Below are 20570 nucleotides of genomic sequence, written 5' to 3'. Positions count from 1 at the left end.
CATTAAATTCCACATGCCCATTTTGCAATAATACAAATATATCTTTACGCCACATCCTAAAAGAATGTCAATCTCTACAAACTTCCTATAATACAATATTCCAAAATATAGACCCTATTCAACTTCTATCCCAACCAACACCAAAAAATGTAAATATTATTCTTAAGTTCCTCACCCAAATAAATATTGTAAACAAAATATAATTGCAACAAGAGAGTCGAAGGCCCTGGCAGCCAGTACTCTATAATTAAGTTAGCTTATTTAATTTTACATTATAAGTCAACTGTATATAAATCGCTTTAGACTAAGATCAACAATAAATTTACAGATCTTAAAACTAAATATTAACTAAAAGTTCTTTTTGACTACAACTAAAGCAAGCTTTGCTTTAACTATCAGCAATCTAAGCTATTTGATTACAGTCATGTGAAAAATAAAATTCTATTGAAAATTAACTCTCGTAAAGTTCAGACCTTTAAAATCATAAAAAAAAATAAATAAGCAAATATTTTATTGGGTGAAAATCCAAACAAATTTGTATATGCAAAATTGTAAGTGTATTGGTAATTTTTAATTTTAAGCATAAACATGAATATGAACATGAACTACTGTCAAATGCCCTACGAGGCTGATTTCTCGGAGGATGGCAACAAGGTAAGCGATATATATTTATAAATAACCTGAGCTGAATTCTAGCGAATTTAATAACTTTGAAAGGCTTTAACGAGCACACAGATGGGCATGCAGGCGGGCGGGGGACAGTCTGTACAGGCGCAAGGACAAGGTTCCATGCCCATGTGCATGCCTATGGGTATGCCTATGAGCATGCCAATGAGTATGCCAATGAGCATGCCCATGTCAATGGCGGGCATGCCAATGCAAATGCCACTGAATAGCAATATGGGCGGGATGAGCTCGATGCCCATGCAGACGTCAAACCAAATGTCTTATGCGATGCCACAGCAGCAGCAGAGAATGATGCCGCAAATGCAGCAGTCGATGCCGTCGCCAATGTCAATGATGCAGTCGTCAATGCCGCAAAACTCTCAGATGACAATGTCGCCCATATCGACGATGTCGACGCAGCTGCCGCCTGGAGCGGTGGCACCTCTAAGCAGCATGACTGTAATGCCAATGGGTGGCGGTGGCGGCATCGATGGCGGCGGCATGAATGTGGTTGTGCCTGATCTGCAGCCCTTGTCTGCGATGAATACAGGAAGTGCCATGAACCAAATGCAGCAGCATCATCATCGCCAAAGCGGGGGCGGCGGCAATTGGATGAACGCCAGTGGCGGCCAATACAGCATGCCCAGCAACAACATGTGGAACTATAGTCAGGGCTATCCGGGCATGCAGCAGCAACAACGCATGAAATCTGCCGGCGACTACCAACAAAGCTACAGAGAGACTCGCAATGGCTTGAAGTAAGTTTAGTTTTGTTTAGATTTGGCTTTGCTCTAATGACTTAATCTCTGCTTGCAGCTCACCTTCGATTATGGATCCACTGAAGTACGCCGGAAAAGGCAGCACTGGAAATATACCTGGCAAAAAGACCGCCCCCTGGCGTTAATATCTTATTATATTCATTATTTTGTCGTTCTTATCGTGCTAGAAATTGATGTCAAAATCACAGCTTTGTTTAATTTTTGTGTATTGCTTTGTTTATGACACACAAAGTAATAAAAAGCTATTTTGATTTAAAAATGATTCATATAAATATTCCATTCTATATTCCATGTAGGTATAGTACCAAAAGGTAATTTGAATTTCTATAAGAAATATAGATTTATTCGATTATATTTGTTATAAACATTCATTCTATGTCATCGATGTGCAATATTTAGCAAAAAATTTTGAGAGGCAACATAAGCTATTAACGGAAAAAATAAGCTAGATTCTAAATCTGCGTCAAAATTCATGTAAGAACCTAAAACGAAGTTCGCAGAGTAGTGAAATCTGAATTAATGAGAAAAAAAAGGACAAATTTCATTCAATTATGAAGACATTTGACCAAAAGTTAAATTTCAAGCCATAAGCTATTTCCGAATTCCAAAAGCTATATAACTTTCAAAAAAGCTAGATCTAGCTTATAATAAGCAACACTGCATCTTTATACTTCTTCGCTATAATTTCTTAAAAAGACAATACTTTAAATTTATCCAAACTTAGGCTTGCTACAGTCTCCACTTTAAGTCCATTTCAATTTCACAGAGACTGCACTTAAGATTTCATTATGTAGAATATGCGATTATATTGCAATAATGTAGCCAATTTATCGATTGCATCTAAAAGGCGTCTATAGACAATTCTAACTAAATATTTTGTTACACTTATTTCAATATACTGATCAATTATTGGAAAAACCAGCAAAGAGTTCGTTTATTATTCAATTTATAAGTGAACAATATGATAATTTTGATTGCATATCTATTAATGCGAAAAAAGATGCGAGTCTACATAGAATCATAAATTTCGATAACAAAATTTGCTTATTTTCTAGATTTGGGAGATTTAAAGGACATAAAGCTTAGCGATTCTTGCTCGATTCATGCTATTAATATATTTGCCAACTTTTCTATTAAACGTTTTATGTAGAAAATGCGATTCTATTGCAATAATTTAGCCAATTTATCGATTGCATTTAAAAGGCGTCTATAGACAATTCTAACTAAATATTTTGTTACACTTATTTCAATACTCTGATTAATTATTGGGAATCTTAATTTCTAGTCCTTTTTTTATTCAATTCATTAGTGAATCGATTTATTCATTGCCTATCATTAATTTATGGGGAGAAGTGTTCCAAATATGAAGCTCAAAGATGCGAGTTTGCATAGAATCATAAATTTCGATAACAAAATTTGATTACTTTTTACTTTTGGCAGATTTAAAACACATAAAGTTCATCGATTCATAGCAACATTTCTATTAAAATCGTGAATCACTTCAATAATCGGACTGGGATTTCCTATTTCAGCTGCATACAATATATCTAAAATGTGTATTATAATTACCATTATTTATAGACGAAAGTTCAACGACTATGTTTAAGCGTCGAGAACTGAAATCGGCATGTGCTGAGAATAATTCTCGTTTTAACCGCAGCCGCAAATACCGCAACGACTGCAACAGCAACAAAAATAATCGTTATAAATTTTGTTGCTGGCAGCGATTGGCGGAGGAGGAGGAGGAGGAGGAGGGAGGCGGAAAGTGGGACGTACGTCGTTTTAGTAAAAGTTTTCACAGTTTTCGCTGGCGGGCACAAATGCATTTGGCGTCGTGTTTTCACTTTGGCTGTGGATTTGGCTTTAAGCGCTTTGATTTATGGCACTCAGACATCAAAATTGGCAACATGTTGCAGCTAGTCAGCTGCTGCGGCCACGGCAACGGCAACGCTCAATATCAAGACATTTGGCTAAAAAGTGAGCCAAGCCAATGAACGAAGCGAAGCTGAAAAATTTATGCTGACCAACCGCATGATGAACGCATAAAAAATGCTGCCAACTTATGGCCAAAATGCAATCCAACTCACTTGAACGCATATAAACAATGGCTTTATCATGCCAACGGCATCAGTTGGCCAACTCAGTTCTGAGCTGGGCTATAAGCAAACTGGCAAACTGGCAAGTCTGCCAGCCAGCCAGCCAACCACCCACCTACTATTAGTTACTACTCTCTGCTCTTTCTTTCTCTCGTGGCTCAATTCTGGCCACGAAGGTGTGAATATTTTATGTGACACTATTTTTGATACCATAAATCTTTCAGCAGTTTACTCAGCTGCATTTGCTTTTGACGCATTTTACATTTGGCAGTTGAAAATGTTCGTGACCGCAACTTGCAACTTGCAACAAGCTTGAGGCATTTATTTCTATTGCGTGCATTTATTTCTATGTTTTAAAATTAATCTATAGAAATCTAGTTTATAATGTATTGTATGCTTATATATATTAAATGCACTTGAGCTTAAGCGCTTTACAGCATAGCTCAACATAAGCTCAAATATTGTAAAATTGTGCTTACAACTTTTGGGCATATTTGACAAAACAACTTACATATCTCTATATATATCTAGAAGCACCGAAAAACTCTTAAATGTTTTCTTAAGCCTTAGGTGTGCAAGTTCTAGTTAATTTTATATTGCCAAATAATACTTAACGATTATTTTTCCTGGTTTCATTGAAATTTTAAATAAGCGAATGCTTAACAAAATAGCATAGAGAAATAAATAGAAGTACATCAAAATAAATAAATTAAAAATCATATATTAAAAAAGTGCTTTAATATATATTTTAAACATTATACGGTAATGATTATTCTCCAATTTTTTAAGATACTTTTCAAAGGTTATTATTATTTTTGAGTAATTTCATAAAACTTAGACCATAATCATTATTTTTGATGAAAAAAAAAATAATGATTATAAATGATTTTTATATTTTTCGCTCAAAATAAAACTCAACAGTAATTTACACTTTTCGTGTTAATTTTTTCCCTGATGTAATTATCCTTATAAAAGGACCATAAAGCTATTCCTCAGTACAAATTTGTTTTCTAACTTTTTTATTTTGGAAATTATAATTTTTCATTTTACACACACTGTAATTCTAGTTGACTGTAGCTCATGATTTTAATTCAAATTAAGATAAATGATTTACTTTAATAATTAGTTGCTTAATCTAAATATAAATAAACCAGAGATTATATTGAATTAATATAGTATTTATTTTTCTATCTTAATTTGAAGTGCGTTCCATGTTTCTTTTCTCTTGAATTATTTGTTAAAATCCTTAAAATTCAGCGAAGCTATTAATAAAAAAAAATCTTAACAATTTCACAGTTTGACTGCTTGTAAATTTAAAATTATATAAGTTCCTGTTCAACTGAATAAGTTCAGCATTTTTCAAATGTAAAATTTTCTAATTCGATTTAACCGAAAATTTGTGCTTAGAGCTCAATGAAGCAAATATATACAAATATATACAAATATATATATATAATTATACAAATATATAAGCTAATTTGATGTTTACTTTTTGGCGCTCCTAAATATGTTGAAAAGCTTGAACTTTGTTAGATTAATTCCAAGTAACTAAAGTAAATTTTTCATAACCAGAATGCATAATTAATAAATGTGATTGAATATTCAAAAATGTTCAATATATTGGGGCAAACTACAATTTATTACTCAAAGTAATGCTTGGCTTGGAATGGACGAATGGGGAAACCCAATCCGGTCTTGTAACTTTTTTGGTGTGAAACGCTATTCACTCTAATTCGAGCCATGGCAGCAGCTTAAGCAGTTGGGGAATTGCCAAATTAATGCAGGGGGCAGCAAAAACTTCAACTTTATGCTAGTGTATGCCAAAAAACAAAAATAATCTCATTTAAAACAGTCAGGCGGGCGGGCAGGCAGTCAGCTAGGAATAGCCACAAATAGTTTTCATCTGCCGAGCACTGTTCGTAGTTGCAGCTGAGCTGGGACCTACCAATGCGCACATGAATAAAATGCACATGCCATGCCCAAAAATTGTTTTGGTTGAGCATTTTCCAGAGATCCCGCAAGTATTTTACATTTTTTGTTAGCTCGGCAGCTGGAGAGCATCATTAAAATTACACAAAAAAAACAAAACTAAAAAGTTGAAAGAAAGTAGACGGACGGACAGACAGCTAAACGGACGTTGAATGCAGCACGAATGGACATTTAAAAAGTTTTGTGTGCAACGCTCAGACAAGGCACATCAAGTAAGCTGACGCATACATAGACAACTGACTGTGTGTGTGAGAATAAATTTTATTCATGACGGAAGCAATACTCAAAATTTTGTCTATTAATATCTGGGCAATTGTTTGTTGCAGTGTGGTAAGCTTTTGATTATGCTTGAGAGGCTGTGGGTGGAGCCTGTCTAACTGTCTGTTTGCCTAACTGACACACACACACACACACAGACACACACATAAATGAGTGTATTTGCGGTTGCCTTTTGCTGATCTGGCCCAGGGGCAGCGGCGCCAGCACATTGCCAACATAACCTCAAATTGCATTCCTAATTCCTTTTATATGCCACACACACACACACACACTTTCTGCAAAATGTGCAATTTCCGCTTGAAGTGAGAGACAAGCGCATTGGAATATTTTGTTGCACACAAAATTTATTAGAATCATTTTATTATTTTTGCGGCCGACTTCATGTCAGTTGCGTCATATTTTCTATGCTGTGGCAAGGTGCACAGTGGCATGTGGCATGCAGCATATGCATATTATTTTAAAGCTTTGTTTTGGCCACAGCTGCAGCAATTTGTTTATAAATAAAACTTTACTTTATGCTCATTTGTAAACTTTTTTTTGCAGCAATTTAATTTCTCTGCTGCTAATGAATTGTTGCCTTTTTTTTGTTGCAGCTTGCTATTGACAGTTTGCCACTTGCCACACACCAACCCACTGTAGCAGCAGCTTGTGCTTGCAACAAGCTTGTGACTTGTTTAGAATTTGCCATGTGCCTTGCCTTGCTGCTGTGTTGATCTTTATTTTTTTAGAACTTTTGGCTTTTTTTTGAGTCAGTGCCAACATTCAGTTTGTTTTTGCTGATAACTTCATCATATTCGTCGGTGAGCAAACAGAGAGTGAGAAAGAAAGAGAGAGAGCGAACAAAGGCAGGCAGCACTTGGCCCAGTTTTATCGAAAGGATTAAGCTGCTTGCTCCCAGCTTCAACTAAGCTAATGGCTTTTTGTTTTGTGCTCATTTTGTTGCTTTGAGTAATTAAATTTATGGGCCCCAGACCCAGACCGAGAGGCCTCATGCATAAACTCTGCCCAAAAACTCTGCAACGGCTTCGATCTCAAATATGCAACAGCCGCAGCTGCTGCTCAACAAAATGTTGAACTCTGTTTGTTTGTTTGTTGTTGCTATTGTTGCTTTTGCTATTGTTGTTAGCGTGGCAGGTCAGCTGGCTATTAATTGCGAGTGCCTGGACTGCACTCGAAGCGGCGGCGACGGTGGCTCAGGCCCAGACCCATGTGTACACATGTTTGGGCTTGTAAAAATGTCATGTTAATTTGTGGATTGAGCGAGCAGCACTGGAGCACTCGTGTGCCGGCCATGCATATGTAAAGGGTAGGGGCTGGAGCCGGAGCTGGGGCTGGGGCGCGCTGTCTGTGCAGATTTATGAGCGAATCTGATAAGTGCTGCCAATAAATTTGTTGGCCCAACAATAGTTTGCATTGAATATGCCTTGCGGCTTGAACAAACAATAAAAATTCTTAAATTTTAAGCAAACAGCAAATTGAGCTGGCTTTAACTTTAATACAGTTATGAAAATAATAATAGAAACAACGCAATCGAATACATAGAGCAGTGATAACAAAAAATGCTATAGTTCTAATACTTAAACGTAACCTTAGGAATTAATTAATTAAGAATTATCAACATACAACAATTTTGTTGTATTTGATCGATTTGATCGAATTTTTTTTTCGAGGTTTCATAGGTTTGTGCGAACTTTTTCTTAATAAATGTAATAAAAATGTTACAATATTTTGCTTTTTAGATTTACATAAAAAAAAATTCGCTTTAATCTATGAAACTACGATTTGAGCGAATTTTTTTTTCGAAATTTCATAGATTTGAGCGAATTTTTTTTATTGTATGTAAACCTAAAACGCAAAATATTGTAAAATTTTTATTACATTTATAAATATATTTTTTTCCTTATCATATATGCAACTGCTGATGAAAATATTCTAATAATAATATTCTATATTGCTTATATAATATTCTAATAACCAATATAACGATTTTGCTAAACTTTAATTGAGAAATGCGAGACCGAACTCGGATTAATTTTTATTTGATGCGTAACGTTCACGTATTTTTAAAATAATAGTCGATATTTCAAAAATACCATTTAACATCCAAACGAGATATACTACTGTGCCCTATAATCAACTTCTTACAGATGTAATATTGATACACTCAATCAAAAATTAGACTGGAAAGAAGTTAACAGTTTAACAAGTTAAAACTATTAGTGAACATTTTATGCGAATTGTACCAATAAGTTGGCTAAATATGACGTATCTTAAATTAATTTAATTAGCAGTCGAGTTTGTTTTATTTTTTTCACAGTATAATTATGTCTACATTGCGTATACGCCGCATGTGTTAAACACTTTGTGCAAATTTAAGTTGCTTGACATTTAAAGTTTGCTGCATGCAGCTTTTGCTTTGTCTTTAAATTCAATTTGATTTAATTAAACAATTTTGTAATGTATATAACTGCATTACGCATACGCCGCATGTGCCCAGCGCTCAAATGTAATCACAGTGCTTCGCATTGTAGCCACAAAAATACAACAAAAGCCACAAGAAATCACTAAATTATACAACATTTAAACAAACACAAAAGTCCGACGAACGCATAGAAATCCACAAAATTAAGTTAAGGCGCACACACACACACACACAATGACGAGTAGAAAAGTTTGAGCAAAAACTTTGCGAGAAAGGGAAATCCCAACGAATGCGAGAAACTATCGCAGCGGCAGCAGCATCAACATTGGAGTAAGTTGTGTGTAAGCAAACAAGTTGAGAGGCAACAAAACCAAGTCTCTAATTGTGTTTATGTGCAGGCATATGTACATGTGTGTGTGTGTGTGTGTGAGATTGGAGTGGTCTAGGGGCTCTCTATGCGCCAGACCGGAACGCAGCACTTGGGCTAAAGCAGCAGCAAGAAAATATGAAGTTAAGCTAGAAGCAACAATACGTGAAATGTAACTTTTTTTCGGCTTGGCGCATAAGCACAAAAGCCGTGCTCTCTTGGCTATACGGCAAACAATGTCAGTAACCAACGCATATAGTACAAAGGACAAGTGACAAATACACAGCAAACAGCTGAGCAGCAATTGAAAAACAACGCACACAATTAGTTTGGCTTAGACTTTAAAAAAATATTCAAATTCAAATATTATTTAAAAAATAGCAAAGTGTATAAAAAAGCTCTCCAAAATTTAAACAGAAAAAAAAAATTTTTAAGAAATATAAATAGTATATAAAAAACACTTCAAATACATTTTTAATTTTTGTAAAATGCTCAACTTTATATGCATTAAAAAATATTCAATTTAAAATATCTAAAAAAAAAAAAACTCAGCTCTGTAATCCAAAATTAAAATAGAAGCAACAATTTTTAAGACATAAATAATGTATAAAAAACACTTCAAATATATTTTTATTTTAATAAAATGCTGAACTTTATATGCATTAAAAAAAAAAAAAAAAAACTTAGCATTGTAATGCAAAATTCATATAGAAAAAAATGTTAAAGAAATATAAATATAATATTTAAAACACTAAAAATATATTTTTATTTTAATAAAATGCTTTAACTTTAAAACTGAACTTTTTATGCATTAAAAAAAAGCTGAGCAATGTAATCCAAAATTAAAATAGAAAAAAAAACATTTTTCAGAAATATCAAAAGCACTAAAAATACATTTATATTTTAATGAATATTAAAAAGTTTAATAAAGCATAATACAAAATTTCTTAGGGTCTTAATCAAAAATACAAAGGCTTACTGATTTTTTCATTTTTTTTTAAGCAGTAGGCAATATTAAAAAAATAATAATATTCATTTAAGCTAAGATAAGATAAGCTAAGTCGCTACTTAATCAAAGCAAATAAATAAATAAAAAAAAACTTCATGTATTTATATTCTTAATGTAAGAAATTTCTTAATTAATTAATATTTTTTCAAAAAATAATTATGCATTTTGGCAACTGATATTTGCATTTTATTTATGCACTAATGAGTATCAAATAAAATAGCTAAAGGAATACATAAGCTAGTTACTTGAAAATTAAAAGTAAATAAAATAAAATTCTTCAAGCATTAGTAATGAAAAATAAGTACTCTTACTTCAAAATTAAATAGAACTATTTATAAAAAAAATAAATACTTGCTGATATTCAATATTAAATCTAAAGTATTTACGTTACGTACGTAATATTCGAAACTTTGTAGTTTGTAGAAAAATTGAGCTTAGCTTTAACTAATTGTTTAAGCTTAGCTTCTTAACATTGTTAGACAAAGCCTTAAGCTCTGGCTCAGCTTTGGCTAATTTTTTCTTGCTCTTGGATTTTTGAGACTTTTGAGAATTCAGATTGCCCGCTAGCTTGCAGTAATCAATAATAAACTTGAAATCATTGACTGTACTCAGTGTGGTGGGATTTCCCACAAGAATGAGCAGCGATTTGGCGCGGGAGAGCAAAACATTGATGCGACGCGGATTGGCTACAAAGCTGGAGATGTGATTAAACGAGCTGACCAGGCTAACAATAATAATTGGCTTCTCTCTGCCCTGATAGCTTTCGACGCTGCCCACCTCCAAGCGGCGTATGCCCAACTGGCGCAGCTTGAGTTCGATTAGGCGACACTGAGCCAAGTAGGGCGAGACTACGCCAATGTCGCGCTGAGCAACTTTCGTTTGTGGGTCCAGGCCGCGTCTGAGCAGCTGCTGTATATACCAGAGCACCACATGCGCCTCCAGCTCATTGTAGCTGCTGGCGCTGTGTGCCGCGCGTGCTACGCAGCCATGCACGCTGTGGAACAGCACAGGCGACTGAGGGTTGGGCAGCAAGGCGCAGCTGGCTGCTTGGGTGACTTGGGCCAGCAGCTCGCCGTTGTAGTAGAGCTGATTGTAGACGCCAACAATTGCCGGATGGGAGCGATAGTTGCGACGCAGACGCGTCTGCAGACGCTGCTCATAGCTGCCCTGCGCATTCAGCGCGTAGAGCTCGTGGTAGAGCAGACGCTCCATAAGAGAATGACCCAAGCCCAAGCTGGCGGCACGCTGACTCTTAATGACGGCGCCCAGCTGCTTGTGATCACCCGAAAGTATGACATGAGTGCTTGGCCCCTTGAGCCCCACAATAGCCAGCAGCGCCTCTGGCTCAGTGGCGGCTGCTGCTTCATCTATAAAAATATGCGTAAAGCTGATGTCGGGCACTTGTAGCTTGAGCACTTGAGCAGTGCAGAGCGTGGCCACATTAATCTTGGTCACAACGCTTTTCAATGTTTTGTACGCAAGTTTCAGCTTCCGGTCGAGTTCACAGCGGCTACGCTCAACGTTGGCGTAACGCAGCAGCAGCGGCGGCACTTCCTTGAGTCCTTTTTTAACACGCAGCTTGGAGTACAAGCGCACCAAGGGCTTTGCATCAGTCGCATTCAGCAGCAGCTGCTCAAAGTATTCACATAACCTCAAAGCTATTGTATCGCATGCCGAGTTCGAGCCACAAGCCACGAGTATGCGATTTTTGGGATTAAGATGCAATTGAAGTATGGCCTCCACTAGCGTAGTAGTCTTTCCAGTTCCTGTAAATATCAGCACTATAATATTTTCTTTGTTCTATGCTTAATCAATAATAATCATAATAATTATTCAATCCTCTAGCAACAATTACAAATAACCAGGAATTATATTATTTAACCAAAAATAATTTTTTAATTTATTTGTATAATTTCATATTAAAACTGAGTTCACATTGATAAACATGAATGAAATTTCTACAGTTCTAAATTTCTACAAATATATTAGAAACACTCCCTTTCAATTTCAATAATATTGAAATAAAAAAATTTTTAAAATGTATAATAATTTTTTATGATGAATAGGAAACTCGCTTGAAAGAAAACTAAAACTAAATTAAATATTTTTTCTCTCTCAATTCATAATATAGAAATTAAATTTTAAAATAAAAAAATTTTTAAAATGTATAATTATTATTATGAATAAGAAACTCGCTTGAAAGAAAACTAAAGCTAAATTAAATATTTCTTCTCTTTCAATTCATAATATTGAAATTAAATTTTGAAATAAAAAAATTTTTAAAATGTTTAATTTTTATAAGAAACTCGCTTGGAAAGAAAACTAAAACTAAATTAAGTATTTCTTATATTATCATTACAGAGTATAAAACACTCGACACAATTTTTGTGTATTTAGGAGACTAATTAGTTAATTCAACAAACTTCAACTTGCGTTCTTAATTTTTTTTTCGAATTTTCAAAGATATGATTTTGTGAATTGAATTGTAATTTAATGGAATCTATTAAGTTTAGCTAACAATTATTTAATTACTATAGCTACGCACCTGGGGGTCCAAAAAGTATATAAGGCGCCAATGTGCTGGGTCCTGCCACAATTTGTTGCACAGCCTGCAGTTGCTCGTTGTTGGCGGCGATCGTTTGATTGAACAGTGGAAATTTGGGCAAAGTTGCAGCTGGCGCATTCAACTGCTGTCGGTTGGGAAACAGATAACGACGAGTTGCAGCATCAGCTTGCAGCAGACGCAGTGCAGCATACATAAGTCGCAGGGGTACGCGACCAGAGCGAAAGATAAAATGAAACTTCCTGTCGTATAGAAAGGTGGCGACCCTTTTGCTAAATTCCAGGACAACGCTTGTGCGCTTCACTTTCTTAACCAGGCCAACAAAACGGCGCATTGGATCCCCAAGCTTCAGAGCTTCATGCGCATGTGGCAGCTGTGCCAGGATGATGTCAATTGGCCAAGGCGAAGCCATTAAGCTGCCTTTGGACACCAGCACAACTTCGTCTATGCCCGGCGCCAAAATATCCTCAGCGTTCACTTCCTTTGCGCTCAGCTTCACTTCACACTCGATCACACTTGTGTCTTCGTTATTAAAGTTGATCAATATTTTCTCCCCTTTCATCAGCTTTGCGTAGCATTGCATTGTTGTTATGTCTTCAATGCGCAGCAGAGTCTCAAGTATCGCAGTCATATTGTCATAGTCCAAATTCAGCGTCTGCAAATATTTGCCAAACTGCGGATTAACTGCCTTCAAGCTTTCGTTATTAAACTTAAGCTTTGAGGCATTAATCATCAATTGGCCTGGTGGATAAAAAGGCAAGTCCTCCATGCTTTTTAAATTTGCCTGATAATTTGCACTTCAACTTCCGTTCCGATGAAAAGAAATTCTTAAGAACTCAAGTTTTAAGAATTACGATCGGTTGCTTCTATCAGAGATGCCAAATTAGCTTTTTCCCGTCAATGCTGAATATATTGACCATTTTTGAGTTGATTTTAGCGGGAGAATTTGCATAGGCAGCACTTCGATCATTTCGATTTTTATATATATTGATCACATTATCAACAAAGTAACTGCTGAGCATAATTTTAACATAGTGTTGGGCAATCACTGTTCACTTCGCGTATTTTTTAATCTTGAGCGCTACATTTTGAATTTCAATTTGAAAATACTTGGGAAATTTAAAGCCAATGCAAGTTGGAAGTTGAAAGTTGAAGAGACTGTTCTTTTTTTTTAAGCTGTTCCTTACATTTTGTTATTAAGTAAATTTAAGTATATAAATCGTTTTATATGTAACATATGTACATATATAGTGGCTCCATCGAATAATCGGACAAGCTCTTGTTGAATGTTTGGTTGGATTTAAGATATAAAAAATGGGCTATTAATACAAATATATATATACAAATATGCAAATATTTATATTTAAGGTAAATATTTATATTTATATTTATGATAAATATTAAATACAAATATTTATATTTAAGTTATTATACTAATGATGAGTTAGCGACTTGTCGTTAGCTGTAGTGTTGCTAATCGCGATTTAACGCCCGAATTTATATTATAAAACGACGAGGATTTCTTTATAATATGTTAATTTATTACTGCCTTCAGTTTAGTTAAATTTACAATGTTTCGAATATAAGTTAAGCACCGACTCTAGCATTTTGCTGGCCCCCAACCACTGACTTCGCCAGTTCTGCAAAAGAATGTGCAGCTGGACGGAGTCTTGTTGCACCGCGCGTCCGGCGTGAAATCGTAGACGACCGTGGCCATTGAAGGGCTAGACTTAAGTTATTCATTTTTGTATCATTAAGTTATAATTTGAAAGTCGCGGAAACAACACTGCGCTAATAAAGAGTAACAACTCCGCTAAACACTAACAAGTGACTTATAATTTATACAATGCAATTGAGATTATGCGGCACGGCCGCGAGAACGAGAACAACTATGAAGACTTATGTGTCAGTTACGAGAGTCGAAATTAGCGTTAAAGTTCAACTTGTTGGTTGCGACGATCGAAAGTAAGTGTTAAGTAGAGAATTATAGGCTCGGCCTCATAATTCTCATAATTCTTAGCGATAGATAAAGCAATAGAAGATTAGTGATAGCAAGAAGAACGCACAAAGAGAGCGCGAGCTTTACTGGCTCTTTTGAGCCAAAACTGGCTCATTTTTTTCTCGTTGGCTCTTTGGCCCATTTTTATTGAATTTGGCTCTTATTTTGCTAGTAGCGGTACAAGAAATTTTAAATTTGAAAAAACGAATTAATTTTTTTGTTAATGCATTTTTTTGCAATTCTAAAAGTGATTAATGTCTGAAACCTAAAAGTGCCAGATCGAAACTAAATTGTTCCGCTGGTGTGGTAGCTCTAAACAAGTGTATTGGTATGGTAACTTTCACATGTGTTTCTAAATTTGGCGGTGATTGTGGTGTCTCAAAATGTGCGAAAATAAATTGTGCAAAATGGACAAGTAAGTAAAGAAATCATGTACATTTACTCTACCAAAGACTTAAAAAAAAACTGAATATGATTGGTCTCAGAATGACTTAAATTACCAAGTAAGCCTTAGCAGTTATGTTGTTTCATTGAAGAAAAATATTTTGGGCTATGAAAAAATTTAAATAAATAAATATAATAAAAATTTGGCTCTTTTTTATTCAAATTGGCTCATTTTTAATATTTTTTTGGCCCATTAAAAATTTTTGAAGTGGCAACCGTGAGTCCAGTGCCAAGTGAACGCACAAAGAAGAGAGCGCGTGAGTACAAGCGCAAAGAAGAGAGCGCTTGAGCCAAAGTGCGAGCTTACACTAGATCAGCTGTTTGTAGCTGAGAGTCAAATTTATTGGCCTTGCATGACCAAACAACTAACTTAGTAAACAAAACATTTAACTCCTAAATATTGAAATATAAAACAAAATTAAGGCATTTTCTTGGCGTGCATTTAGTATATATAAAGTATATATATAGAGCTCTCCAAATATCGGCATATTATTATATACATAAGTATTATAATTAGCAGTAAACTTAAAGTTGCCTTTAGCAACTTTGTTTAGCCAATGTAGAGCATATGAAGTACAATAGCTGCTGCTATTGCCTTTGGGGTATCAATTCAAATTGCAGCAGCTTCGAATTTTAGTACAAGCACACACACACACACACATACACAATACAAAATCAAGAGAGCAGCAGCACAATACAAAAAGCCGGAAATATGGCAACGGGTCCGCCTATTGTAAGACGCTGCGGGTTGAAGAAGAAGCAGCAGCAGCAGCAGCAGAGCGAGAGCGTTGAATTGGAACAAATGAACTAAGTCAAGTATTGCACACTAAGCCACACAAAAGGAGCAGTCCTAGTCTATGTATGTGTGTGTGTGTGTGTGTGTGTTTGAGCAAACAAATGATTCTTACTCGTTACTGCAAAGTTAAGCTTGTAAATTCAGAATTCACATTTGTCTGAAATTCGCAATTACACTTGGGCAACAACAATGAACAACTGCTGAGCACCTGCGCAGCTAACCACGCCCCCATCCCCCCAACTCCCACCATCCTATGGCAACTACAACAAGTGACCACCCACTTCATGGCTCATTGTTACGGCGTAAGCGCCGCAAATGGTGCATGATGCTTCATGCCAAAATAGTACGCACACACACAGACACACACACACACACACACAGAGCTACAGACTCATGTGTATTTCCATGCCAGACTCAGAGACTCGAAAGCATATTGCAATAATCCAAATGAAATTAAATGTGCCGTAAACATTTTGAATTACGCGCCAGTGGGGCGGAATTAGATTACGATTGGGGGAGGGGGGCGATGGAAATCAAAAACAGGTGTATGCCGCTTAATACACTAAATAACGAGACAAGCAAATTCTGTCATGCGAAACCAAAAAACACGCGCTCCCAGCTAAATACAGTAAACATTGCTTATAAGCAACTAATGTGCATAAATAATTACACTAAAGATTCTCTTGTGAAAAAGTTAACATTAAAAAATCAAACTGCTAAAATATTCTATTTTTGAATATTTTCACAAATTTGTGTTAATTTTATTATAATAAAATAAAATATAATAATTAAAAAATGCTGCGGAAACAAAAATAATCATAGTTTAATCATTAGTTCAGCTGTTAAATAAAATATATAAAAAATAAATATAGAAAATAATCTAATTATTAATGACTATTAAATCGTAAGTCATTATAATCTATAAGTTCATTGTATAAGATAAACGAACCATATAATAATAATAAATTGACAATACTTAATATAACATTTGACATCAATTGAAATTATTAAAAATAAATCTAAAAGTCTTGATCAATAGATTAATATTTATTAGCACATATTAGATTTAATTAATTTTTGTTAAGATTTATTTAGAGCAATTCTTAGCTCCAATTTTAAATTTAAAATTAAAATATATATATGAGCTTTTATTTTAAAAATAAACGTACTTTGTATTAGACATTTTTATATTTATTTATATTTTTATTTTTTTTATATTTATTTTTATTCCACCACGTTTCTGTTGAAATATTAGGTATATGGACTTGACTGGACTATTCATTCATTATACTATATATACCAATAAACTGAAATGTGTAAATTAAAGCTGTACTCAGTTTTTATTTGAATTTGTGCCCAAGCTTAAATTAAAAGTATTTCAAGGGATAAGCAACTTGCTAATAGGTAAGCTGGCTAGAATCAAATGTTTGCTTAGCGGTTGCTTACTGTTATTGATTTACATTGTAAATTAATTTAATGTCTATTAAAATCAAAGCAACACTTGCCAATCTTATCTATATAATCAGCATAATGCTCAAAGTCTAATTGCCTGTCATTATGTCATAAATCAACAGAATAATATTTCAATCAATTTGATTGTCGATACCTCTGGCTTAGCTATGGCAATTGATTGAGGCTGACTGTTAAATTAGTGCATCAAAAATAATAATAATAAAATATTATCGTAAGTCTAAGTAAAAGCCAAAGCCAAATGAAAGAGTTTACGAGCTCGCTAAGTGGCTCAAAATACTCGAAGCCAAGTCAAGCGATCTGCTGCGACTGGGATTGGGACTGGGACTGGGGAGCCTTGGGGATAATTTATTTCTAAAACAACTCTATCGCGATCTCGCATTGGAGCACACAGAGAGCATAAAGCGCTCGATTTATTGCCACAGTCCGCAACAATTTGACAAGCAAATTGCTATAATTTCTTTTTAGCTGCAATGATCGAGACGGGGCGCGGGTGTGGGGTGTGGGGCTAGGATATGCCCAACAGTAGTTTGTTGCCCAAGCATGTTTGTTGCCTCTTGTTTGTGTGTCGACGACTGTGGCATGAGCAGCATTTTCGCGCTTTTATCTGGCTACAATTTATGTTTGAGATAAAATCTTGAACGACTACCGCAGCGTGTGCTGAAGTCCGAAGTCGTTGCCACAATGTGTGTTGCCCCCCGGGCGGCATTTACAACTAATTGCGTCGGCAGTCGCAGTCTGGAGGATCGCGTACGGTCCACGCTTAAATGGCCATAATTTCTATAGCATTACGAGCTGTAGCTCTGGCCACACAGCTCTATTGTAACTGTCGGCGCATTGCCAATGAATCAAAGCATTATCGAAGCGTTTGAAATGCAATTGGAGCAGCCCCAGGCGGGCAGCTCGGCTTAGCTCAAGAGCTAAAGAGAAATATTATGCGACTAACCACGGTGGGTGCTCGTAAATGAAAACGAGTAACTAAATGAATAAGAGTGCTGACAATTTATTTATGCAACAATTATATATAAACAACTCAGCAGCTTTAGTTTAATGTTAAGTTTTATATGCAAAATAAAAACTAGATTCTGTTGATTATAATTTTTTTTTTAGAAATATTTGCGCTCAGCTTTTCTATTTACATTTTAATGTTATCATTATCCGATCACAGGCTCAACGGCTATATAAGCAATTTTTTGTGAATTTTTCTTTGAACCCAACTGCTTTTTTTTTATTATATTATTATTTATTTATTTATTTAATGTCGAATTTAAAAGAAAAAAAAAATTGCACAAAAAAGTTTAATTAATTTAATCATGAACATGACACCGAGCATGATTATGTTTTTTTTTTTAACTTGTTAAACAGACCCGAAAGCAACTAAGAAATATTTTGAGCAATTTTCTATGGAGCCAATTGCTTTTTTTTATCAGTCGACTTAAAAGCAAAAAAAAAATTATAAAAAATATTTAAAGTTAAATTTAAAAGTATTTAAAAATTATGCTTGAATGCTATTGATTGATAAAGGGCAATAATATGTTTAATTTGTTAACTACAAACTCATTTGGAAATATTGGGCAATGGCTTCAAAATATTTTTGAATGTAAAAGAAAGTTTTTCATATTTTGTATGATTAATAAAACTTTGTAAGTATTTCAACATAATATTTTGCAATTTATACGAAAATGTTTAAGACAATAATATTTAGTTTAACATAATTTTACATAAGCTGCTGGTCAAAATGCATGCAAAAAATTTGAATATTTTGCTGATAGAAAGAAAAAGTTTAATAGGAAGAAATTACAATTTAGCCACAATTATTTACTAATAACAAATTGCAAATCACGCATAGAATGAATAAATAAATGGCAGAATGACTTTGGTGACATTTATATTTTGTTAAGACGCTGCCTGGTAACTTTTTAGGGTTTCCCACAGCTTTTCATAGCTAGTCGCAGCAGCTGCCTTGGAGGTCCAGCAGCTGCTCCAGTAAATCAAGCGGAATGCATTGCGCAAAATCGCAATCAGCATTAAATTTTTTTAAAAAGAGCATTAAAAACGCAAAATATGAAAATTATAAATGATTTGCGTCTTAGTACGTCACTCAAAGCGTTGGCAAACAAATCAAAAGACGCCGCGATGGCCCCAACTGCCATAAAAAATTCCAGCAAGCACATAAAAAATTAAAAGAAAATCACAATTTGTTGGTTTCATTTGTTAAAAATAAATATTACTTTGTTGGCGCTTTTACGATACGTCTGCGTTGCGGTATTAAAAAAATGTAAGAAAAAAAAAAAAAATCAAAACTTTGTGTGCAATTTTATGGCAACGCTGAACTAATTGTTGCTCTGTGTGTGCTCAGTGTGCACAGTGGGCTCTTTGATAGCACTTAGAAAGCCGTTAATCCGAATTTAATGTACTACGTTGCTTGGGCGGCCAATTTAATGGCTCACTTCATAAGCAGTGCGCGTGGCTTAAAATTATAATTTATTTTGAATTAGCTAGATTTAGGCAAAGCTTAAGGTTGGGTGTATCGATTAATTTTAATCTTTGCTCACAACTCACAAACTAACGAACTTGGTTGAAGAAAACAAAATCACGCTACAACAATTAATAAAGAATAATAAAAGTAATAATTTGTTAGCATAATTTAGCCAGCTAGAAAACTTAAGCTAGCTGCTCTGTTATCGATAGGCGATTAATTTCAAGCGTTGCACTTTACAGCACTGAAATGCGCATTTCAAAACAAAAGCAAGAAACTTGCATAAAAAGCCACTTTGTGTAAAAATAAAGTCAATGAACTAATATTGTCTATTTCAACTTTCTTTCAACTACTGAGTTTTCAAAAGCTTGCAAAATGCTTCAATGCATATTTCTTATAAATATTACATTTATAATAAGACATTATAGCACTATATAATAGATATAGTCTTATGCATACAATAATGACAAATTTAGGTAGAAAAAACTTTGATTATTGAATGAATTATATATGGAATTATATTATTATATATTAAATTAAAATTTTTTAAATTTCAGTTTGTGAGGATGAACTCAGCTTCATGTTTATTTATCTAGCTAAATTTATGCGCTGAAACTTAAAGCTATTTGGCTTGTTATCGATAGGCGATTCATTTCATGCGTTGCACTTTACAGCACTGAAATGCGCATTTCAAAACAAATCAAAAGAAAACTTGCATATACTTTGCATATTTTATAGCTAAATAAAAATCAATAAATAATAATACATTAAAAAAACTATCAACTGTCATTTCAAATTCAAATGCTGAATGCTTCAATGCATATTTCTAATAAATAATACAGTTATAATGAAAATTAATGACAATAAGACATTATAACATATACATAATAGATAAAGAATTCTTATTAGAACAACTTTAGCGTTCACAACAAATTTTTATTGTCTAGTTCAACTTTCTTTCAACTACTGCCTTTTCCAATGCTTCCATGCATATTTCTTATAAATATTACATTTAGAATGAGATTTAATGGGAATTAGGCAGATTATATACAAAATACATATTATATTATATACATAATAGAATGAGAGTTAATGAGAATACGACAGTTTATATACATAATACAATTTATACATTATATTATATACATAATAGATAAAGAATTTATTATATAAAGAATTATGCTTTAGTACAATGAAGACAAATTAAGATAG

General features: G+C 34.3%; 2 protein-coding genes across 3 annotated transcripts; one reads left to right on the top strand and one right to left on the bottom strand.

Annotated features, from left to right (window-relative positions):
- Positions 1-512: 512 nt before the first annotated feature.
- On the top strand, positions 513-1678 carry LOC108595628. 2 transcript variants are annotated; one of them, XM_017980897.1, is made up of 3 exons: positions 513-654; positions 736-1424; positions 1483-1678. In XM_017980897.1, the coding sequence occupies exons 1-3, from the start codon at positions 589-591 to the stop codon at positions 1568-1570; spliced, it is 843 nt and encodes a 280-aa protein (XP_017836386.1). In that variant the 5' UTR covers positions 513-588; the 3' UTR covers positions 1571-1678. The 2 variants fall into 2 exon arrangements, with proteins under 2 accessions (XP_017836386.1, XP_017836385.1); XM_017980896.1 differs by having other exon boundaries at positions 514-654; positions 718-1424; positions 1483-1676.
- Positions 1679-10051: 8373 nt separating this feature from the next.
- Positions 10052-12939, bottom strand: LOC108594741 (putative helicase MOV-10). The gene is made up of 2 exons (XM_017979879.1): positions 12153-12939; positions 10052-11373 (listed from the first exon to the last, which is right to left on the bottom strand). Exons 1-2 carry the CDS (start codon positions 12937-12939, stop codon positions 10052-10054), a joined length of 2109 nt encoding a protein of 702 aa, XP_017835368.1.
- Positions 12940-20570: the final 7631 nt, after the last annotated feature.

This window comes from Drosophila busckii, chromosome 2R (assembly GCF_011750605.1).
Source record: "Drosophila busckii strain San Diego stock center, stock number 13000-0081.31 chromosome 2R, ASM1175060v1, whole genome shotgun sequence".
In the NCBI taxonomy this organism is placed as follows: domain Eukaryota; kingdom Metazoa; phylum Arthropoda; class Insecta; order Diptera; family Drosophilidae; genus Drosophila; species Drosophila busckii.
The sequence above is the reverse complement of the archived record's forward strand: the minus strand, read 5'-3'. Positions and strand labels throughout refer to the sequence as shown.